General features: G+C 46.6%; 1 protein-coding gene and 1 non-coding gene across 2 annotated transcripts in view; both read right to left on the bottom strand.

Annotated features, from left to right (window-relative positions):
- The window catches only part of LOC138958470 (zinc phosphodiesterase ELAC protein 2-like), a 29,235-nt gene extending 10,970 nt beyond the window's left edge, over window positions 1-18,265 (bottom strand). The window contains exons 1-13 of the mRNA XM_070329633.1: window positions 17,901-18,265; window positions 15,875-16,073; window positions 15,340-15,390; window positions 14,913-14,983; window positions 12,571-12,635; window positions 12,196-12,250; window positions 11,649-11,780; window positions 4,112-4,173; window positions 3,709-3,767; window positions 2,819-2,879; window positions 2,642-2,693; window positions 2,024-2,189; window positions 836-1,105 (exon numbers count right to left, since the gene is read on the bottom strand). Of these exons, the coding sequence (XP_070185734.1) occupies window positions 836-1,105; window positions 2,024-2,189; window positions 2,642-2,693; window positions 2,819-2,879; window positions 3,709-3,767; window positions 4,112-4,173; window positions 11,649-11,780; window positions 12,196-12,250; window positions 12,571-12,635; window positions 14,913-14,983; window positions 15,340-15,390; window positions 15,875-16,073; window positions 17,901-18,093 (1,436 nt within the window). The 5' untranslated portion in view covers window positions 18,094-18,265. The remainder of the gene's footprint in view (window positions 1-835; window positions 1,106-2,023; window positions 2,190-2,641; window positions 2,694-2,818; window positions 2,880-3,708; window positions 3,768-4,111; window positions 4,174-11,648; window positions 11,781-12,195; window positions 12,251-12,570; window positions 12,636-14,912; window positions 14,984-15,339; window positions 15,391-15,874; window positions 16,074-17,900) is intronic.
- On the bottom strand, window positions 10,178-10,296 carry LOC138960576 (5S ribosomal RNA). Its single transcript, XR_011454050.1, has one exon. It is a non-coding gene; the product is annotated as a 5S ribosomal RNA (ribosomal RNA).
- Window positions 18,266-20,617: the final 2,352 nt, after the last annotated feature.

Genomic DNA, 20,617 nt, shown 5'->3' with positions numbered 1-20,617 from the left:
AGATGAGTTACAAATATACAGAGGTAAAATTTATACAAATTATTGAGGCATATTCTCCTGGCAAGGTTGAATTACTGGACGAAGGGAACGACAAATGTTGGTTACTTGGAGTTGTCTTCTCATTGGAGGGGCTATACATCACACACATTACTGTATAAACACATAACTGCAAACACACAGACTATTAGTCACTCTCACACACACACACAAACACTCATGCATGCAAGCACACAGATATATATACACACAGACATCACCCCCCTCTCCCACGCACACACACTCAGTCACCATTAAACAATAAACAAAGAACAAGACAGCCCTGGAAGATGGTACAAGAATGAAAAACCAGCACGTCTTTTCTTTATTTGGTGTTTAACGTCGTTTTCAACCATTCAAGGTTATATTGCGACGGGGAAAGGGGGGAGATGGGATAGAGCCACTTGTCAATTGTTTCTTGTTCACAAAAGCACTAATCAAAAATTTGCTCCAGGGGCTTGCAACGTAGTACACTATATTACCTTACTGGGAGAATGCAAGTTTCCAGTACAAAGGACTTAACATTTCTTACATACTGCTGGACTAAAATCTTTACAAAAATTGACTATATTCTATACAAGAAACACTTAACAAGGGTAAAAGGAGAAACAGAATCCGTTAGTCGCCTCTTACGACATGCTGGGGAGCATCGGGTAAATTCTTCCCCCTAACCCGCGGGGGGTAACCAGCACGTAAGATAACAGTCAAACAATAGCTACCAGTAATTTTTCAATCTCTGTGAGTGGTGTCACCATTGCACACACAACCAGACCCTACAACTAACCTAAAAGCGTCTCACCTGCTGAAACCTTTGGGTGGTCTGTACAGGTAACGCAGGTTTGCACAGCCAGCAACAACCTTCTCTCCTTTCAAAAGTTGGTCTCCGTTTTCTTTCCTGAACCCATATTCAGTGGTTGCTCCTGGCCACCGTTCTGGCGGCAGATGTTTCAGCTGGGGGAAGATGGTATTGTGAACGAGATGCAGTCGAGACTGGTAACGGTACACACCTTCAAACGCTACCTCCGACGTCAGCTCATTCAGTACGAGGTGTTCTGTATCACAGCCAAATCTAAAGAAGAACAAAAAGTTAAATGAAGATAGAAATACAACGCTAAATACAGATACCTGAAAGTAGAATAAAAGACTGGAAATTAACAAGCCCGAAGGATACAATCATAAATAAGAAATTATTGGCCAGACTAAAAAAGGTGAACAGAACTTCAATCAATCAATCAATATGAGGCTTATATCGCGCGTATTCCGTGGGTACAGTTCTAAGCGCAGGGACTTTTTTAAAAATGTTTTCTTATGCAATTTCTATCGCGCACATATTCAAGGCGCAGGGATTTATTTATGCCGTGTGAGATGGAATTTTTTTACACAATACATCACGCATTCACATCGGCCAGCAGATCGCAGCCATTTTGGAGCATATCCTACTTTTCACGGCCTATTATTCCAAGTCACATGGGTATTTTGGTGGACATTTTTATCTATGCCTATACAATTTTGCCAGGAAAGACCCTTTTGTCAATCGTGGGATGTTTAACGTGCACACCCCAATGTAGTGTACACGAAGGGACCTCGGTTTTTCGTCTCATCCGAAAGACTAGCACTTCTTCTTCTTCTTCTTCTTCTGCGTTCGTGGGCTGAAACTCCCACGTACACTCGTGTTTTTTGCAGGGTTTCATGGTTAAACGCATGCAGGGCAAATTTAATGGAAAGAAACCATCCCCCACATTAACACTTACATTCTTCTCACATCATGATAAATCTATTCCCCCTTTCAACAACCATACTTTTTTCAGTAAACGTGTTGTATTTTGCGAGTCAGAAATTCATCCCTACTCAGACTCCAAATAAACATTATCAGCACACCATATTTAAAAAACAAAAGAAAACAAAAACCAAAATCAAGAATATATGCAACTATAGGTATGCTCTCATACTGCACCCAAGGTATTTGCTCTTTCTGTTACATTTGTACCTTTCCATCCACTGCTGATATTCCTGTGTCTGAAACACCTGCAAAGGTGTCATGTGAACAACCAACGCTGGCTTCTGAGGGTTGTTGCCGGCACAGCCTTGGTGAGACGCCAACTTTTCATTGGAGAGGAAAGTATCCATGTATTCTTCAGTGGGACAGTCCACAACTGAAACATAAGTGACCAGGTTCAGAAAGCATGCACAATTAAACTGTCATTAAATTCATTAAAGTTAAACTTTCAAATGCAGAGTTGAACACTCAGTGTGTCCATTTCTTGTTTAGCAATGAGGCATAATCACACTTCTAAAGTTCCAGAAGCTTGATTTATATATATATATATATTTAAAAAAATAATAGATTTTAAAAAATCGAGAAAAAAAATGGGATTTCTAAAATGATACCTCAGCACAGCTCAAAAGTCAAAAATACTGACCAACTGAATTAAAATGAAAATATTGGAAGTTCCAAAGAAGTGCAACATTCTCCTCTCCATCCCCTCCCACAGCATTTCTACTTACCTACCTCCTCACCCCCAGCTCTCTCAAGACCGAGCCCTATTCTTTTGGTAACAAACCATATGACTGCACTATGGGCATCTAAATGGACAAAAATACTCACTCAAAATAGGGTGTGCTATTTCAGGATCGCTTAAGACTTGGTCTGGGTGAACCTGGAAAAAAAAAAGCATAAGTATCTTGAAAAAGTTTTAGGTTTTTTTTTAACAATCAAAATAAACAAATTTTTTTTTACAGAGTGAGACAAACACAAATCATTATTAAAAAAATCTGAACTTACAACTGTCCCATTATCCAGCGTAATCGACTCCCCGTTTTTCAGTTTCCCAAGGACTGGTCCCCTAAAGCACAAATAGAAAGAAAAATATCAAGAAGAATACTAGAAAATGACAGAAGGATTTAAATCACATCGCATGATCAATCAATATCAATCAATATGAGGCTTATATCGCGCGTATTCCGTGAGTACAGTTCTAAGCGCAGAGATTTTTTTTTTATTTAAAATTTATTTTATGCAATTTATATCTCGCACATATTCAAGGCGCAGGGATTTATTTATCACATGAAGTACATGCACACAGCAACATTATCATGATGAATGCAAAAGGGGGGTATTATTATCAATAAAATGCAAAACTTATACATGTACATGTATCGCAAATAATGATACACATTGACTTGAAAATTAAAATTCAGATGATGCAAATTTCAGCCATGTTTCATTTACACAGTGCCTCAGCTGGCACAAAAAAACACCAAAAAAACCAAGAAATTCCTACGAGGTAGGAAAAACACCCCCGTCAAAGGGAAATAACCTTCTCAGTTGGTGGCAGTGACTGAGTGAGAATGGTTATTTCCCTTTGACCATGAAGATGTCCCTGTATAAGTCCTTGTATAATTTTAATCCACCAATAACTCCCTAACCGTGTGTTTGACTGGTCCCAATTTTTGTAAGGACCGTCTCAGGAATGTATAGAACCTGTTCACCAAGTTTGGTGACGATCGGTCCGTTCATTCTTGAGATCTATATGCGAACACAAACACACAAACAAACACACAAACACCCAAACAAGCACATCGAGCGAAACCTATACACACCCCTATACCGGGGGTGTAAAAAAAACAACGCACACACAAGACACACAAAAACAAAGTCAAATGAGTGCTTACCTTTCAATACCCAGATCCACACACTTTTCTAAAATAATCTTCCTTTGTGTTGACCGTGGCTGAAAATTTTAAATAAATTTAATTAGTTTGAAAAATATTAAACAAACACACACACATACACACACACAAACATACATGCGCGCACACACACACACACACACACACAGTCAATTCAAATCAATAATCTCGGTCCTGTAGCTCAACAACCATTGATTTTCCAGCAGGCAATTATTTTCTGGAAATAAGCCATTCATGCTGCTTTGAGGATTGAAAAATAAAGTAAGATCTTTAAATAAAATTAAAAAAAACATAAAATATCTCTTTCTTTTTGGTTATTTATTGATTTACTTTTATTTTTTTTTCTCTCCTTTTATAACAAGTTGGACCAATTATCAGTACATACCCAGCACACATAGGACACTGCCACTGCATTTTCTACCAGAGGCTTTTTATGTCTTTTTCTGTCTGGAAGAAAAAATCATTTCACTTTCAGCATTATATTAATTGTAAGGCTTCTTTTTAAGCCTACTGTCTATATGATACTTACCGAGACAGTACTATTCTTGCACATTATCTATTATAGGCCGAAAAAATTGGACAAAACGCTGAGTGGGTACAATTATCTCCCATAACCATGCGCCACCGTGGATCCCAAGCACTGTCCGAGTGCTTCCCCCTTACAGGATGTAGGTGGCGCGTCCTCTTTCTTTATGAGCTGCAGACCCTCAAAAAGCCCATAACATATCAAGAGGGGAGGCGGGAGGGAAACTCTAATAGTACTGTCTCGGTAAGTATCATATAGACAGTAGGCTTAAAAAGAAGCCTTACAGTCAATATAACACTTACCTCGACAGTACTATTCTTGCACAGAATACCAGAGTGGTGTGAGGGTGATATGTAGAGTATTAAACTCCTTAATCAAAATCACTTAAATCCAAGGATTAAGATACCCAGGCAATTTTCGAACAGTACTACCGTACAAGAAAATATACCCAAGAAACATACCTTAGACTGACGTGACCATGCTGGCAACCACTGCTGTGTGGTGAACTCAATGTCAAAGTCCAGGCCACTCAAAGCTTGAATACCACTGAGTCTACGGCAAGTGGCTAAAGCGATGAGGAACAATTAGTCTTAAAAATCAGCAACTTGATACTGATGCCTGCCAGGGGTTCAAACTCATTGCTACGCAGGAGTTTGAGGACCAGAAAAACATCCCCCTTGGGAAATGAAACCCGAGGTTTAGACACCGCTGCATTGCTAATACCCGAAAGGACATTAGCGATGAGGGAGGACCTGATCAAGTGTTCAGGTCTGCGACCAGTAGCGGCCGCAATCGTGGAAGCGATGGCAGGTCTGTATCCAAGAAGAGTCTTAGAAGAAAGACTCTTCTTTTGATACACTTCCACCAGGAAGTTGGCCAAGTCCTGTGTTGAGGGATAAAGCGGCTTTATCCCCTTGGACAAGGCGAAGGTGGCCCAAGCTCTCCAGCGTAAGTCGTAGAGCTGATTAGTTGATCGCCTCTTAGCGTTCAAGAAAAACTCTACTGAACTCTTGTGCAATCCTAGTGCAAGCAGTTTGGAGCGCACAAGAGCCATGCGGTCAAGCACAGACTCTCTGGACGTGGATGAGGGAGGCATGATCGAGGCTGGAGCAGACCTCCCCCGTCCAGATCCAGAGGTAGAGGGTCTACGTGGGTGAGACCGCGAAGATCTGGAAACCACAGAGCTGTTGGCCAGTAAGGCGCGACCAAAATCAGTCTTGGTCGTTCCTGCAGATATTTTGCCAGCACCCTCGGAATCAGAGATGTCGGGGGATAGGTGTAAGCATCGAGGAGCCTCCACAAGAGAGTGAATGCGTCCAAGTGGAACGCATTCATGTCTCGAAAGGGGCTGACGTACCTGGGAAGCCGAGCGCTGAATCGAGTTGCGAACCGATCGATCAGAGGACGGTCCCACCTTGCCCACAGACGCTGTAGAACGTTGTGAGCGATGGTCCAATCTGTGGAGAGAACCTGATCGCCCCGACTGAGAATGTCGACCAGGGCGTTCAGTTTCCCCGGAACGAACTGGACTGACATCCGGACCTGATTGGTCTGGCACCAGAGCAGAATCTCCTCCGCCAACAGGGAGAGGGACCGAGAATTGGTGCCCCCCTGGTGGCGAAGGTAAGCTAAGCATGTGGTGTTGTTGTCCCTGTTGAAAATCAGAGGGGCCAAGGACAGGCCGAATGGGAGGGCCTGAAACTCGAACACTGTGCCCTCCCAAACGAACCGGAGCAGATGTCGGTACCCCGGGGCCACCAGGATGTGGAAGTAAGCATCCTGGAGGTCCCAGACATGGCCCAATCGTTTGGCCGGATGGCCAACCGGACCGACGAAGGGGTTTCCATCTTGAACTTGCACCTGTGAAGGTACAAGTTCAAGGTGGAGAGGTCCAACACCGGCCTGAACCGGCCGTCCTTTTTGGGGACGGTGAACAGGCGGGAGCAGAACCCTGGAGAAGGCTGAGAAAGGGGGTAGACCGCCTTCTTCTCGACCAACGAGTTCACCTCGTCCTGAAGAGCCTGCCATCTGGCAGGGTCTCGAGGAGGGGGGAACGTCCAGGGTAGAGCGGACAATGGAGGTTGTGACGACAGCGGTAGAGAAAACCCCGACCACACCACCCTCAAGAAAAACTGGTTGGAGACCAGTCTGCCCCACATGCCGCGGGCCCGAAAAAGGGAACCGACGGACGAAAGAGGGGCAACTTGAGGGGGCGTCAACGTAGGACCGGGACTCACTGAAAATTCTGCTGGCGGGCAGGCGCAGGCTTGCGACCACCCCCCCTGGTGGTGCTGCTTCCCCTTACCTGTCTGAGCACCCTTCGTCTTGCTTGGGAACGCAACAGGCGCCTAAGAGGAGGAAGAAGGAGGCAGTGAAACTGGCTTCTTCTTCTTCTTCTTCTTCTGAGGCTGGGAGCTGGAGGTGACTGTAGCACTTCTCTTACTCCCCGCCGCCGTCGCCGAAGCAGCGAGGCCAACCATCAGAGAATCAGTGTTCCTCTGGCGTGTGGACTCCACCACAGAACGAACAGTGTCCGGATGAAAGAGGGAAGAAGGCTGAGGAAACGTGTTCCTCAGACTCTTCCTCATATCCGGAGGCACTATAGAAGTAGGCAGAAAATGATCACGGAACAGGGCCAATAAAGTGGACCCGTGTTCCAATGGCCAATTCTGCCGCAGACGTCACGCACGATCGCACGGCATGCAAAGCCCGATCCACTCGAACCGTGACAAGGACCCGAGTGGAATCGGACTCTGCCCGATCGGGAGGGTCCAACAGTGTGGACAGCGTGCTCATCCATGTCAAGGCCTGTGATTGGGCCTCGACTGTGGAAGAAACGGTGGCCTCAAGATTGTGGAACGAAGCAGAGCTCAGTTCCACCTTCTTGACCGAAGGCACCTCCCCAACGAACACATCACCGTCAGCCCCACCCTAAACACTCGAAGTCTGGAAAGTGAGAGTTCGAGAGTCAAAGGGAAAAGGGAGGGACGAAACAGATTGGACACGAGGAAACAGTGGAGGTGCGCCTCCCGAAGGAAAGCATGGCACTGAACCCGCGTCCTCCCGAGGAACATAGGTCGCGTTTGCACGTGAATCTGTACTCCTCAGGCGATGTGCTGCCGCTTCCACCGTGGCACTAAGACTAGGGTGGAACGCGAATTGCCGGCGGACGGATCGTTCATAAAACGAGCCGCCGGCAGACGCGGCGTGAGCCTCCCGCGCCCGGGCCGAAGCGGACTCAAAGGACGAGAGGGCGTCTCAGGGAAGGACGTCCTGAAACTGTTCAAACGTCCTTCTAGCTGTGCGAGGACGAGCCTCCTGCCTCTCGTCCTCAGACCCCGGGTCCAGGTCCTGTGTGTCAACACTAGACGACAGACGCTTAAGAGAGGCATCCGTGACGTCAAGACGCCGCGTGATGTCTGTCATGTACTGTTGCAAAGTACGAAGCATAGCTTCGGAAGTTCCATCAGAAACCGGCAAGGGTAGAGGATCAGTGTTAACCTCAGGGCGACCCTGATCCTCCTCCCTATCATCCTCCGACTCACTCTCCTCTTCACTTCCCGACAACTCCTCAAAAGCAGGAGTGTAGGGAGCTTGAGGGGGAAGAGCCGAAAGCGATGAAGCAGGCTGTGAAGAAACGCCCACAGAAGCAAGAGGCCGCGAAGACCCCTGCCCCAAAGACGAAACGTCTCCAGCAGCCGAAGGGGGAGAAAAACAACAACCCTGCGACTGTTGGGTCAGCCCAGCCAACGAACCCCCGCCATTTATAGACTGAACAGGAACCCATCGGGTCTGATCAGAAAAGAAATGGTCCGGTCCGGTCGGGGGTGCCGATCCGGTCCGGTAGGGTGGTCCGGTGTTCCGGTCCGGTGCCGGACCATCCGGAGGTCCCGTTCGGCACCGAACCATCGTACCCACAGAAGTGTTCGGGTGGTTAGGTCCGGACGTGGACATACCGTACCATCCGGACCCGTGGTCCGGTATGGTCCGGTTCGGTGCCAGACCATCCAGACCAACAGAGGTGGTCGGGTGGTCCGACACCGGGCCATCCGGACCCGTAGGTCCGGACCCGTAGGTCCGGTACCATCCGGAGGTCCTGTTCGGCACCGAACCATCCGTACGCACAGAAGTGTGCGGGTGGCTCGGTCCAGGCGTGGACGTACCGTACCATCCGGACCCGTAGGTCCGGTTCGGTGCCAGACCATCCGGACCAACAGAGGTGGTCCAGACCGGTCCGGTAGGGTGGTCCGGTGTTCCGGTCCGGTCCCGTACCATCCGGAGGTCCCGTTCGGCACCGAACCATCCGTACCCACAGAAGTGTTCGGGTGGTTCGGTCCGGACGTGGACACACCGTACCATCCGGACCCGTAAGTCCGGTGGTCCGGTATGGTCCGGTGCCAGACCATCCGGACCAACAGAGGTGGTCGGGTGGTCCGGTCCGGACCGGACCACCGGTCCAGTACCGGACCATCCGGACCCGTAGGTCCGGTCCGGTCCCGCACCATCCGGAGGTCCCGTTCGGCACCGAACCACCCGTACCCACAGAAGTGTTCGGGTGGCTCGGTCCGGACGTGGACATACCGTACCATCCGGACCCGTAGGTCCGGTTCGGTGCCAGACCATCCGGACCAACAGAGGTGGTCGGGTGGTCCGGACCGATCCGATAGGGTGGTCCGGTGTTCCGGTCCTGTGGTCCGGTCCCGTACCATCCGGCGGTCCCGTACGGCACCGAACCATCCGTACCCACAGAAGTGTTCGGGTGGTTCGGTCCGGACGTGGACCTACCGTACCATCCGGACCCGTAGGTCCGGTATGGTCCGGTTCGGTGACAGACCATCCGGACCAACAGAGGTGGTCGGGTGGTCCGGTTCGGACCGGACCACTGGTCCGGTACCGGACCATCCGAACCCGTAGGTTCGGTCCGGTCCCGTAGCATCCGGAGGTCCCGTTCGGTACCGAACCATCCGTACCCACAGAAGTGTTCGGGTGGCTCGGTCGGACGTGGACATACCGTACCATCCGGACCCGTAGGTCCGGCATGGTCCGGTTCGGTGCCAGACCACCCGGACCAACAGAGGTGGTCGAGTGGTCCGGCCCCGACCGGACCACTGGTCCGGTACCGTACCATCCGGACCCGTAGGTCCGGTGGTCCGGTGTGTTCCGGTTCGGTGCCAGACCACCCAGACCAACAGAGGTGGTCGGGTGGTCCGGTCCCGACCGAACCACTGGTCCCGTACCGTACCATCCGGACCCGTAGGTCCGGGGGTCCGGCAAGGGCCAGAGGTACTGTCCCGCACCGGACCCTAAGGTCCGGTACGGTCCCGTACCATGGGTCCCGTCCGGACCAAACCCGGAGGTCAAGTCCAGTCGGGACCCGTGGGTCCGGTTCGATCCCGACCCGTAAGCCTGGAACGTTCCGGACCCTTGGTCCGGACCATCCGTCACCCGAACACCAGACGCTAAGGAATGGCGTGGGGTCAAGACGGTCCGGTCGGAGGTGTCGGTCTGAGCAACAGAAACAATGTTCCCGTCGCCCTGACCATTCGACAGAAGTACCACGTTCTGTCGAACACCTCCACGTCCAGTAACTAGTCGGCCGGAGCGTTTCATAGAGGGACAGCCACCAGTCACACGGACGTCAGAGGGAACCGTAGTAGCAGTGGTCGTAGGCACGAAGCCTGAAACCCCTGCCCCCACAGGACCGCCCTGAACGGGGTCAATTCGCATCCCAACCCCAGCGGGGAGGGAATTCAGAGACCCCGTCATCTCCTCCGATCTCCCCCCCCAGGAGGCCGAAACTACTGTCGAAACAGCAGCAGACGACCCAGCGAGGGAGTTCAGAGGAGGACCCGTGTCCCTCCTGGCTTCCACAGCGGTGGAAACCGAGGAGGGCACAGGAGAGGCACCGGAAAAGGAAGATTTTAATGCCAACTGCACCCGGTGTTCCCAGGCGGTCACCCATCCAAGTACTAACCGGGCCCGACGTTGCTTAACTTCGGTGGTCGGACGAGAACCGGTGTTTACAACGTGGTATGGCCGTTGGCTGTCAAAACCTGAGTCTCTCCAGTAGCCCCTAGATCGGATTCACCAACCCCCAAAGAGGGTTGGGAATCGACCTGCCCCCGGATTCGAGCCAGGGAGGAGAAGGAAACCTTCCCCCCAGGCTTGAAACCGGGAGGAGCTGAAGCCTGAGACTGAGGGCCGGACAACGGCGTCGAAGGGGGGGAAGCTTGTTCCACTGAAGGAGAAGGAGAAAGAAGCTTTTTCTTTCCCCTCGACCTTCCCCGAACCTTCGACGGCGCAGCCCCGCCCGAAGTCCCAGGCTCAAGCCCAGCCTGTTTGAGCAAGCTCGCATTGAGCTTGCTCAAACAGGCTTTCTCCGCCCTCCCTCGCCGCAAACGCAAAGCGTTTGGGGAGGGAGAGTCGGAGCGCCGAAAGATCCCCTTCTCCGTGCGTAAAACATGACGCTGGGCGCCCGGAGAAGGGTTGCCCCCGGCAGACTCTGGTTCCGTAGAACCAGAGCCCAAAACAGGACGAGACATCCTACCTCGCCCTGTACGTACCCTTAAAGACCGAGAATTAACAAAATTCAAAGAAAATTTAGGTCAATACTCAAGTGAATGCGGCGAAACGAGAAGCAGACGACCGGTCACCACGAAGTAGGACGGGAGGCACGCCGAGTCCGCCACACAAAAACGGAGGCACAAGTTGAAGGAAACACAACGTAGCCTCAAGCCAGAAGTGGAATAACACACAATAATCCAACAGGTGATAGTCCACACAGAAAAGAAGCCTCTTAGTCCAAAATAATCCGGGAGCGTAGCAGAAACACAGCCGGTCTGACACGCGCGAAAAAAGAAAGAGGACGCGCCACCTACATCCTGTAAGGGGGAAGCACTCGGACAGTGCTTGGGATCCACGGTGGCGCATGGTTATGGGAGATAATTGTACCCACTCAGCGTTTTGTCCAATTTTTTCGGCCTATAATAGATAATGTGCAAGAATAGTACTGTCGAGGTAAGTGTTATATTGACATTATGGTTCAGTAAAGCAAGTGTTTCTCAAGGCACCATTGAGATTTCACTTTGAATTCAATGCAAATAAAACACAAAATTAGTTCACAAAAGATAGAACATTTTATGATTGTGCAGATCATTTTGTTTATTCATTATTGTCAAAACCAACAGCAAAAAACATGCACAAAAAACAAAGTTTACAAAGGAAAACTGTATTTGTTCTGCCTCTGTGTTGTGCATGCGTATGGCATGCATGCTCATGCATTTATGTCTTCTTTGTCTTTGCGAGTTAGGTTTTTTTTTCCGATTTGTTTTTCCTGCAAGGTAAGCCCTCTTTATATTTCTGATACTATTATCACATAATGTATAGAAAATCTAACCTGGTTCTTTCGCTTCCTTTTCTTCTAGCAGTTCCCGGAATTTTTCTGGTTCAAAACCTTTCTTGCAGAATGGAACATAGTCGATCTTGAACGCAGAGTCTTCAAAGTGTCCGTCTGCAAGTGCCTTCTTTTCTGCAAACAGCAAGATATTCTTTGTTAGAAATCATACAAGATTTCACTTCTCTGCCCAATATAGATAAGAAACCAAGGGCAAATTTTCTAAATCTGATCTGTAATGTTAAACCTTATCAAAAACAAAACAAAAGTATTAACATGTAATTTATTGCTTAATCTCTAAGAAACTGTAAGCTTGTATTCAACACATTTTTGTCTACATTCTGCAAATGGGAAAACACATGGTTTAATCTTTTAAATGTGTAAGTTTGTATTCAACAGTGCAATTTGTATACTACGCAAATGAAAAATCAGATAAACGACAAAGACAAGAATATGTCACATGTAGTACAAATGAATATGTCATTGTCACCTATCTTATCAGTTTGAATATAAAAAAAAAAGAAGCAAAGAGGGGGAAAGGTTCGCTTACCAACAACCATTGAAGTAGATTCAGCAAACCCCTTTGCCATCATCGCAACATTTTCCTGTAAAAGAAAAACAAGGAAAAGTAATCTTCTCTCTTTCCCTTTTCATTATTTTCTTTCCACTTCCAACAAATAAAATTAAAATGCTGATCCAACAAAGCTTTATATGGTCGGAATCCCTTTTAAAGCCCCACACCCTGTCTCCCATTTTATTACCACCCTCATTTTCTAGACGTCAGTAAATGACCACCCTCTTAAGACACCCCCCAACAACCACCATCCCCCCTCCCCCATAAGTTTTATGACCTGATTTTCTCAGATTTATAGATGTCTTATAAAGGGAGGTTCTAATGTACATCAATATGAAACACAAAGCTCACCACTCCCGGTGGTCCATGGATGATGATCTTTGGCAGCTTCATTCCTTCCAGTGTTAATCCCATTCCTGACAGCACACAAATGATTACACCAGATATAGAGAATCAGACCAGGTTTTCAAAACATTTAATGTCATAAACATATAGCCTTAAATGTAATTGTAATGAAAAGCTCATCCCATGTTAAGGATAAGATTTCATATAGTCCTGTTAGGTTGACTTCACGGAAATTCGGGCAGCTTTCTCTCTGGGGAAACCAAGCTGCTATACATTGCGGAGCTACCCATTTTTTTTTATTTCATGCATGTGTGTATTCATGTTTCCAAGCCCTGACACCACCAAATACACTTTCCAACTGAACAGAACAGTCCGCCTCAAAAATAAACCATCATCACCGGCATCACAATTTTCTTATTTGCATGCCCATTTACAGGGTTCATACAGACACCTGACAGTGAAATTCAAGGAGTATTCAAGGAGTTTTCAAGGAGTATCTCCGGTATCCCAGCTCCACCATGGCAGGCTCCAGAGAATCAATCAGGGTGGTTGCATAAGCATGTCCAAGAAATTTGGAAGCGTAGTATTCCGTTTGGACTTGCTGCCCGTTCCAGCAACGAACAAAAATGTCAAGTTGCTTCATTTTGATGTGCTTGTTCAACGTTTCGTCGAACAGAAGAACGTATCCGGATTCCTCCTTCACTCGTTTTTTCAGCAGCGAATGAAAATATGGCGCAAGGCCGAAAGTACTTAGATACCTGGTCTTCCCCTCGCCACATTGATATCCCTTCGCTACTTGGCTGTCGGGGAACATTGCCTGGAACAGTTTGGAGTTGTTCTCACACGACTTGAAACTGTAGTGCGAGTTCACAGCGTTCATTGTCCACATGACTTCCGATTTTAAAACATCGGTCTTGGTGCAAAATGATGAAAGAGTCCGAGAGGACGTTGGCATCGCGGGACCCGGGGTTGCAGTTACAGAAGCAGACTGAGAGCTTTGCGATGACGTTACAGAAAAGAAGTTTGCAATCGGGACTACAGGTGCAGACGCTTTTAAATTATTTGTGTGTTTCTTTCCTTTCCGTGGCTAACCAGGGCTGACTCGCCCATCACTGAAATATCCACACGTGCTTTGCAGCATTTGCAAAAAGCCTTGTATTTGTCGCAATCCCGCTGGATCCAATCCTTGTATTCCTTTTCCTCCAGCCATCGTGGGTTAAAAAAGCACTTTCCACCCGGCATGACTACGATTTTCGACCGGCGATGGCTTGAAACGCTGTCACAATGAATCGACACACTGCTTCTTCAGAAATGGCGCTAAAAGCTACCCGGATGAAGGGGAAGTAATCGGTTTCAACTTCCCTTCGCACGATGGCAGACGACACACGACTTGCACACAACACGCACACAATCGATATAAATTGCTGAAAAACTTTAATATTAACATTTTTTTTGTGTGCCTGCACTTCAGAATTCAAGGAGGTTCAAGGAGGTTAAACACAAGAATGACCATTTTCTCCAAATTCAAGGAGATTCAAGGTCCTTGAAAAGGGGGTTGAAAATTCAAGGGGATTCAAGGAGATTCAAGGAGCGTACGAACCCTGCATTTACTTAAAGCGCCATGCAACTGCCATCAGCAAATGAAGGGGGACAGAGAGGCCTGTCAGATGGGAATACAAACAATTTCCACCAACACCTTCCAGGGCAAAAATGTGACAGATGGCTCAATAAAGGATATCTGTGACCGTCCCATGAAAGGGTATACCAGCAATGTAGGGACACTTGTGGCTGGTCCAAAAGACTTTCTTTCTTTATTTGGTGTTTAACGTCGTTTTCAACCACGAAGGTTATATCGCGACGGGGAAAGATGGGATAGAGCCACTTGTCAATTGTTTCTTGTTCACAAAAGCACTAATCAAAACTTTGCTCCAGGGGCTTGCAACGTAGTACAATATATTACCTTACTGGGAGAATGCAAGTTTCCAGTACAAAGGACATAACATTTCTTACATACTGCTTGACTAAAATCTTTACAAAAATTGACTATATTCTATACAAGAAACACTTAACAAGGGTAAAAGGAGAAACAGAATCCGTTAGTCGCCTCTTACGACATGCTGGGGAGCATCGGGTAAATTCTTCCCCCTAACCCGCGGGGGGTGTCCAAAAGACTGTCCTTTCAATTTCATTAATCGAAACAATGTACTATAACATTATGCCGTGCTGTTTTACCCGTTTGAAATTGTGGCCGCCTCACGGAGACACAACTGATCGGTATTTGCTCAAATGTTAATGATTTGACCAACACTATCAACAGCAAAACAACTAATGAGCATTCAGATTCTTACCAAGCAGTCCTCCGATATTTTCCCAGTTCATGTGAGTGATGAAAATATTTTCCATTTTTGAGATCTTCAATCTGCAAGTGGAAAAGCAATACATAAGAAAACAAATGAATTTGAGAATGAATTTCTCAACAAAAAATAAAGCTCTATCTGGCTGTATGATTGAATGTGAATGAACCACCAAAAGACACATCTGAGAATAAGAACATAAAATATACAAACAATCCAAGAATCATATACATGTCAGAAGTGATGAAAGGATTGGGAAAGACCGCATTTTGGATGTAGGTTTAAAGATGAGCAGAGTGGGGCAGAAACAGAACTATGGAAAAATGTGAAAGGAAAAACCTAGTTGTTGCAGTAGTTTCAGTTTAACCAAGAAATACACGTCATCACAACATAAACCCTCAGGAAAACTGCCCTGTCATACTTGAATTCTGTTGATATTCTCTGGGTCCCTTCTCCACAGTTGAAGAGGTATCTGAAAAGAGAAGACAATTCATATAATATTTTGCTGCATCAGAACTAACTAGTAACTGACCTCAAGTAGAACTGCACTCCAGCTTAGACACACACAACAAACAGAAACACACACACACTATCCTCACACAAGAGAATAGCCTCACATCAAACCACATAGCGTCGTCGAACCAAATTTTGGCGTAATTAACTTGATTCTTGGCGATTTTGATGTTTTTGAGCTTTAGACTAAGTATATCATTCTCCATTGAAAATATTCTCTTAAAAATTGATTGACAATGCATGATTAAACATTCTTTTATCTTTCTATCCATACCAGCATCAAATATAAACACTATTTCATAATGAAAATAATCAGTTTTGTCCTTCTTCGGAAAAGCTGTTTAAATTAAGTTACACCAAAATTCCATGACGAATTTTTTTTAATTTTTTTCCAGGAAGAAGACTGCAGGGGAAAATGTACATGAATTCATTGCCAAACATACTTGCTGTGATCTGTAGCCAGCATTACTGCCTTAGGGACACCCTTCCCGCCACTGCCCACCACTTGAACCTCGATGGTTGACGGCACAGGAAACTTGCCACCAATCCTGTCTCGGTACTTTAAGTGTCGCAGCTGCGGTGCATCTTGTTTCTTCATGCTGAACAGAAGGTCATGAATATGTCTCCCACTGCTTTTTGTGTCTGAAAATATATGTCAAAACAGGTATTTCAACACAATGTCAATGATATCCACATTATATTGGATCAACCTTGTAAAATTTGTAAGCAGATCTGCTCATGCATGATCACGATGATATATATGTGTTCTGCGCGAACTTAGAATCCGGTTTCATTCTAGAATGGACCGGGTCCAGGTTGGAATTCTAACCCTGCGCAAGTACAGGGGTGCCATTCTAGAATGAAACCCTTGAATAAAGGGGGCCGTAATGTTTGTAGGTAAGACAGAGTTGTCTTCCCTTGAATTATCTCCACCTGCACCTTCCCTTTGATAAAATGGGGCTGATTTGTCTACCCCTGAAAAAAATCCTTTGGCGATCTTGCGATGTCATGTCATGTCAAGAAAGTTGACACTCCTGAGTACGCAATAAACAAAGGCAGACCATAGCAAGGGGGACTACCAGGGCGGTAATGTTTGCAGGGCAGTTGTTTTTGTGATGAGAGCCGGTTGCGGCCGCTTGCAATGTCAGCGCTGTCTCCCTCTCGGAAATGTCCGGTTTTTTGACAATTTTTTTGACAGACAGACAGACAGACGGTCAGACAGACCAACAGAAGGACAGAGTGAGTTATAGAGCTGTTGTCACAGGTTTAAAAAAAAAGTTGACATTATATCTTCACAATTCAGAAGACCAACTTCATGTATATGAATAAGATTAAAAGTTACAAGCGAGATCGGCAAAACACTGTCAGTCCGGAAATTTCCGTTCGTAGCGATCAGTGCTGAGTGTCTCTCAAAATCGTAATCACTTTCAGAACATCACAATCCCAATTCACGATGTCTTTGAGTAAAGTGTAAAAAACCCGGGAAAAAAACCCAACCAAACACACAAAAAACAAAAACAAACAGAAAATCCACATTTGTGGCTTTGGCTGTGTGATAGTCTAACTGAAATGACTATTCCAACTTGGACCCAAATTCCAACCTTGCGCACGGCCGATTCTAGAATGGACCAGCAACAAGGGTTTCATTCTAGAATGGCACCCCTGTACTTGCGCAGGGTTAGAATTCCAACCTGGACCCGGTCCATTCTAGAATGAAACCGGATTCTAAGTTCGCGCAGAACATATATATCGATATTGTATTGGATTGTAGTTTGTACTTAATTATTAAAGAAAAAAATTACCTGATCGACCTTGTAATTGTAAGCAGATCTGCTCATGCCTGTGACAAATGTTTATTAGAAATGGTACATCTCATGTTTTTCAAGATATCAAATAGGTCTACTATACACCTGTAAACTGAAGAATGAACTGATAGTACAGTGACTGATATCAATATTTACATCTCAAGTTAAACCTACCGGCACGGTTGGCCTAGTGGTAAGGCATCCGCCCCGTAATCGGGAGGTCGTGGGTTCGAAACCCGGCCGGGTCATACCTAAGACTTTAAAATTGGCAATCTAGTGGCTGCTCCGCCTGGCGTCTGGCATTATGGGGTTAGTGCTAGGACTGGTTGGTCCGGTGTCAGAATAATGTGACTGGGTGAGACATGAAGCCTGTGCTGCGACTTCTGTCTTGTGTGTGGCGCACGTTATAAGTCAAAGCAGCACCGCCCTGATATGACCCTTCGTGGTCGGCTGAGCGTTAAGCAAACAAACAAACAAACAAAAAAGTTAAACCTGAGAGTGAGAGAAAGGCGGGCAGGACCCTTCTCTAAATGTATGAGATACGTGCATACAGTATTTATGTACGCTAGGCAGTCCTCTCTGTGTTAGTATCCCCTCTTATTTCATACTGTCCTGATAATGAAACACGAGTAAAAGACACTTTCGCACAAAATGCAGTTCTCACGTCCTCTAACTTGTCCAAGCCAAGGTATGTGACAAACGCAGTCACAGGACAACACCACTGCTGTTGCCAATATTGTGTGGCCTGTGTTGCTGCGGATGATACAAGACATAAATAACTGCGTTCGCTGCTTGCTCAGTGGTTGCTTTGTATTGCATACATGTGCTTTCAGTCGAACACTGATGGTGCAAAACATGTGCAACTTGACAGAGCGGAAGTTGACGAAAGTGTGGCAGTGTGACTGAGAGTAGCGTCCCTTGCAGGCTAAAGTTTAGGACAACTTGATTTCCAAGTCAGCTTAGTCCTTACCGTTCGATGAGCCTCCCAAACACAAAACAAAACAAAACATGTTCACGACCTTTCATAAATAACGAGCTGGGTATCACAATGGCTGTAGTTGCGTTCTTTGCACCGGCAGCTTCGTTCGGACTGATTTCAGCACTGACCGTTGAGCGGACCGAAACACGCTTTAGCAGACCTCACAATGACGAGTTTCGCCATAAAATATTGCGGCGGTGCATTTTCCCCCCACGGCGCACTCGAGGGCGTACTCGTGCCAAAAGCGCGCTCGTGTGTTTCAACCACAGCAAACAGACTTTTTGCGTCACATACACACACACTGACTCGACACACCCAGGACACACACACCGTCAGTGACAGACACCGGCACACAGTGACTGACTGACAGGTTGACATACACTGCACACACTGTCACACAGGCTGACACGACACTGATACACACTGGCACATCAGTGTCACACACACACTGCACACACACACCGTCACACACACACACACACACACACACCGTCAGTCACACACTGACTGTGACCGTGACGAACACGGCACATCAGTTCATAAAATACGCACACTGGCTCACGGTGGCACCGACACACCGTCAGTGACACGCCTGGGACACACTGACCGGCACACACACACGCCCGGGCTGGGACACCGGCACACACACACACCCGCCCATGGCGGCACACACACACACAACACACACACACTCACTCACGCACTGACACGCAAAAACACGGCTTCATAGCTAACCATTAATTGTACCCACATGGGAAAGTACAGCTGCTGGCCTTGCGGTCGATGACTGCGATTTGTGTTAATGGTTTAGCAGCGTAATGTACATAATCCGGGAAAATAGTACGGTACCTACTTCAATTTCTCGTACCGCAAGTTTGACGCCTTCAGAAATGGTTAATTGCGAGCTGTTAGAAGCTCTCTCTCTCTCTCTCTCTCTCTCTCTCTCTCTCTCTCTCTCTCTCTCTCTCTTGTGTCGGTACATTTTTGGCTAGATTTTTTAATGTTATTTGATTATATTTATATTTTGTTTACATTGAGTAAACTTTGTCTGATATACGCGCGCGTGCGCGTCAAGTTCGTGCGTGTGTGTGTGTGTGTGTGTATGTATGTGTGTGTGTGTGTGTGTGTGTGTGCGTGGAGCATTCCCAGAAAACTACCAGACAGATCTTCATTAAACTATACTTACAAATTCTTCAATATGATATCCTCAGGTGTTTTTCTCCATTTTAATCAATAATGTCATATATCGAGATTTTACTTGAATAAAAACACACACGTTGACGCGGCACTGTGGCGACGTCATTTTGAATTAATTGAAGTTATGGTCTGAAACATATTTATTTGACACACGGCGCGGACTATGGGATTGTTCGTTGTTTGTTGCGTGGTCTGTTCGCCAACGATATTTCTCCTACCTTTTTTGTGCGTCACACACACACACACACACATACGCACGCACACACACGGAGGTCTGTTCCCCAATGCTCCTACTTTTTTCTGCGTCACACTCGCCTGCACTTAACGTACGCCCACACACCACACATGAACACACACACACACACACACACACACACACACACACACACACACACACACACACACACACACACACACACAGAACGAAATATGCTATGGATATACAACTCTTATTTAAAAACAAGACACGTGAAGCTCGCTTTTTTCACGATCCGTTTATTTCAACCGTGAGACTCGGCATGCAAGCTCTATCTATCTATCTATCTATCTATATATATATATATCTATCTATATATATATACGACTTGTGTCTGTGTGTGTGTTTGTGTATCTGTGTATTTGTGTATTTGTGTGTTTGTGTATTTGTGTATTCGCCATGCACGGCCAAAGTTCTCGATGGATCTGCTTCAAATTTGGTGGGCATATTCAGGTAGACCCGGGTCACGACACAACCTGGTCGATATTTCAACACGTGCTCTCAGCGCGCAGCGCGGAACCGATTTTGGTTCCACCTCAGCTATTTTGGTTCCACCTCAGCTACCCGTGCCCCCATACCGACACACCATAGCCGCTACACCACATCACAACGCCAAAGTTCTCGGTGAATCTTTTTCAAATTTGGACTTGACATTGACTTGACTTGACTTGACACCGTATTCAGCTACACCCCGGACACAATATCATCGATGAGATATTTCAACACGTGCTCTCAGCGCGCAGCGCTGAACTGATTTGGGTTTTTGTGTTCATTTCACCATTATAAGTAACTCTTCCTTATCTTCTCCAGTGTTTGGCGTTTATCTCCCTTCCTTCGTGTGGCTTTCCCGTTCAGTTGTAAGTTACTACTATTTTTAGAATGTCACTGCGCTGTCCACTGCGCTGAGCGTCTTCGGATATTCCCGGCGTTCTGTTACTGTTACTATTTT

The sequence above is a fragment of the Littorina saxatilis genome, linkage group LG2 (genome assembly GCF_037325665.1).
Source record: "Littorina saxatilis isolate snail1 linkage group LG2, US_GU_Lsax_2.0, whole genome shotgun sequence".
NCBI lineage: Eukaryota > Metazoa > Mollusca > Gastropoda > Littorinimorpha > Littorinidae > Littorina > Littorina saxatilis.
Note: the sequence above shows the minus strand (reverse complement) of the source record. Positions and strands in the feature narration are given on the sequence as shown.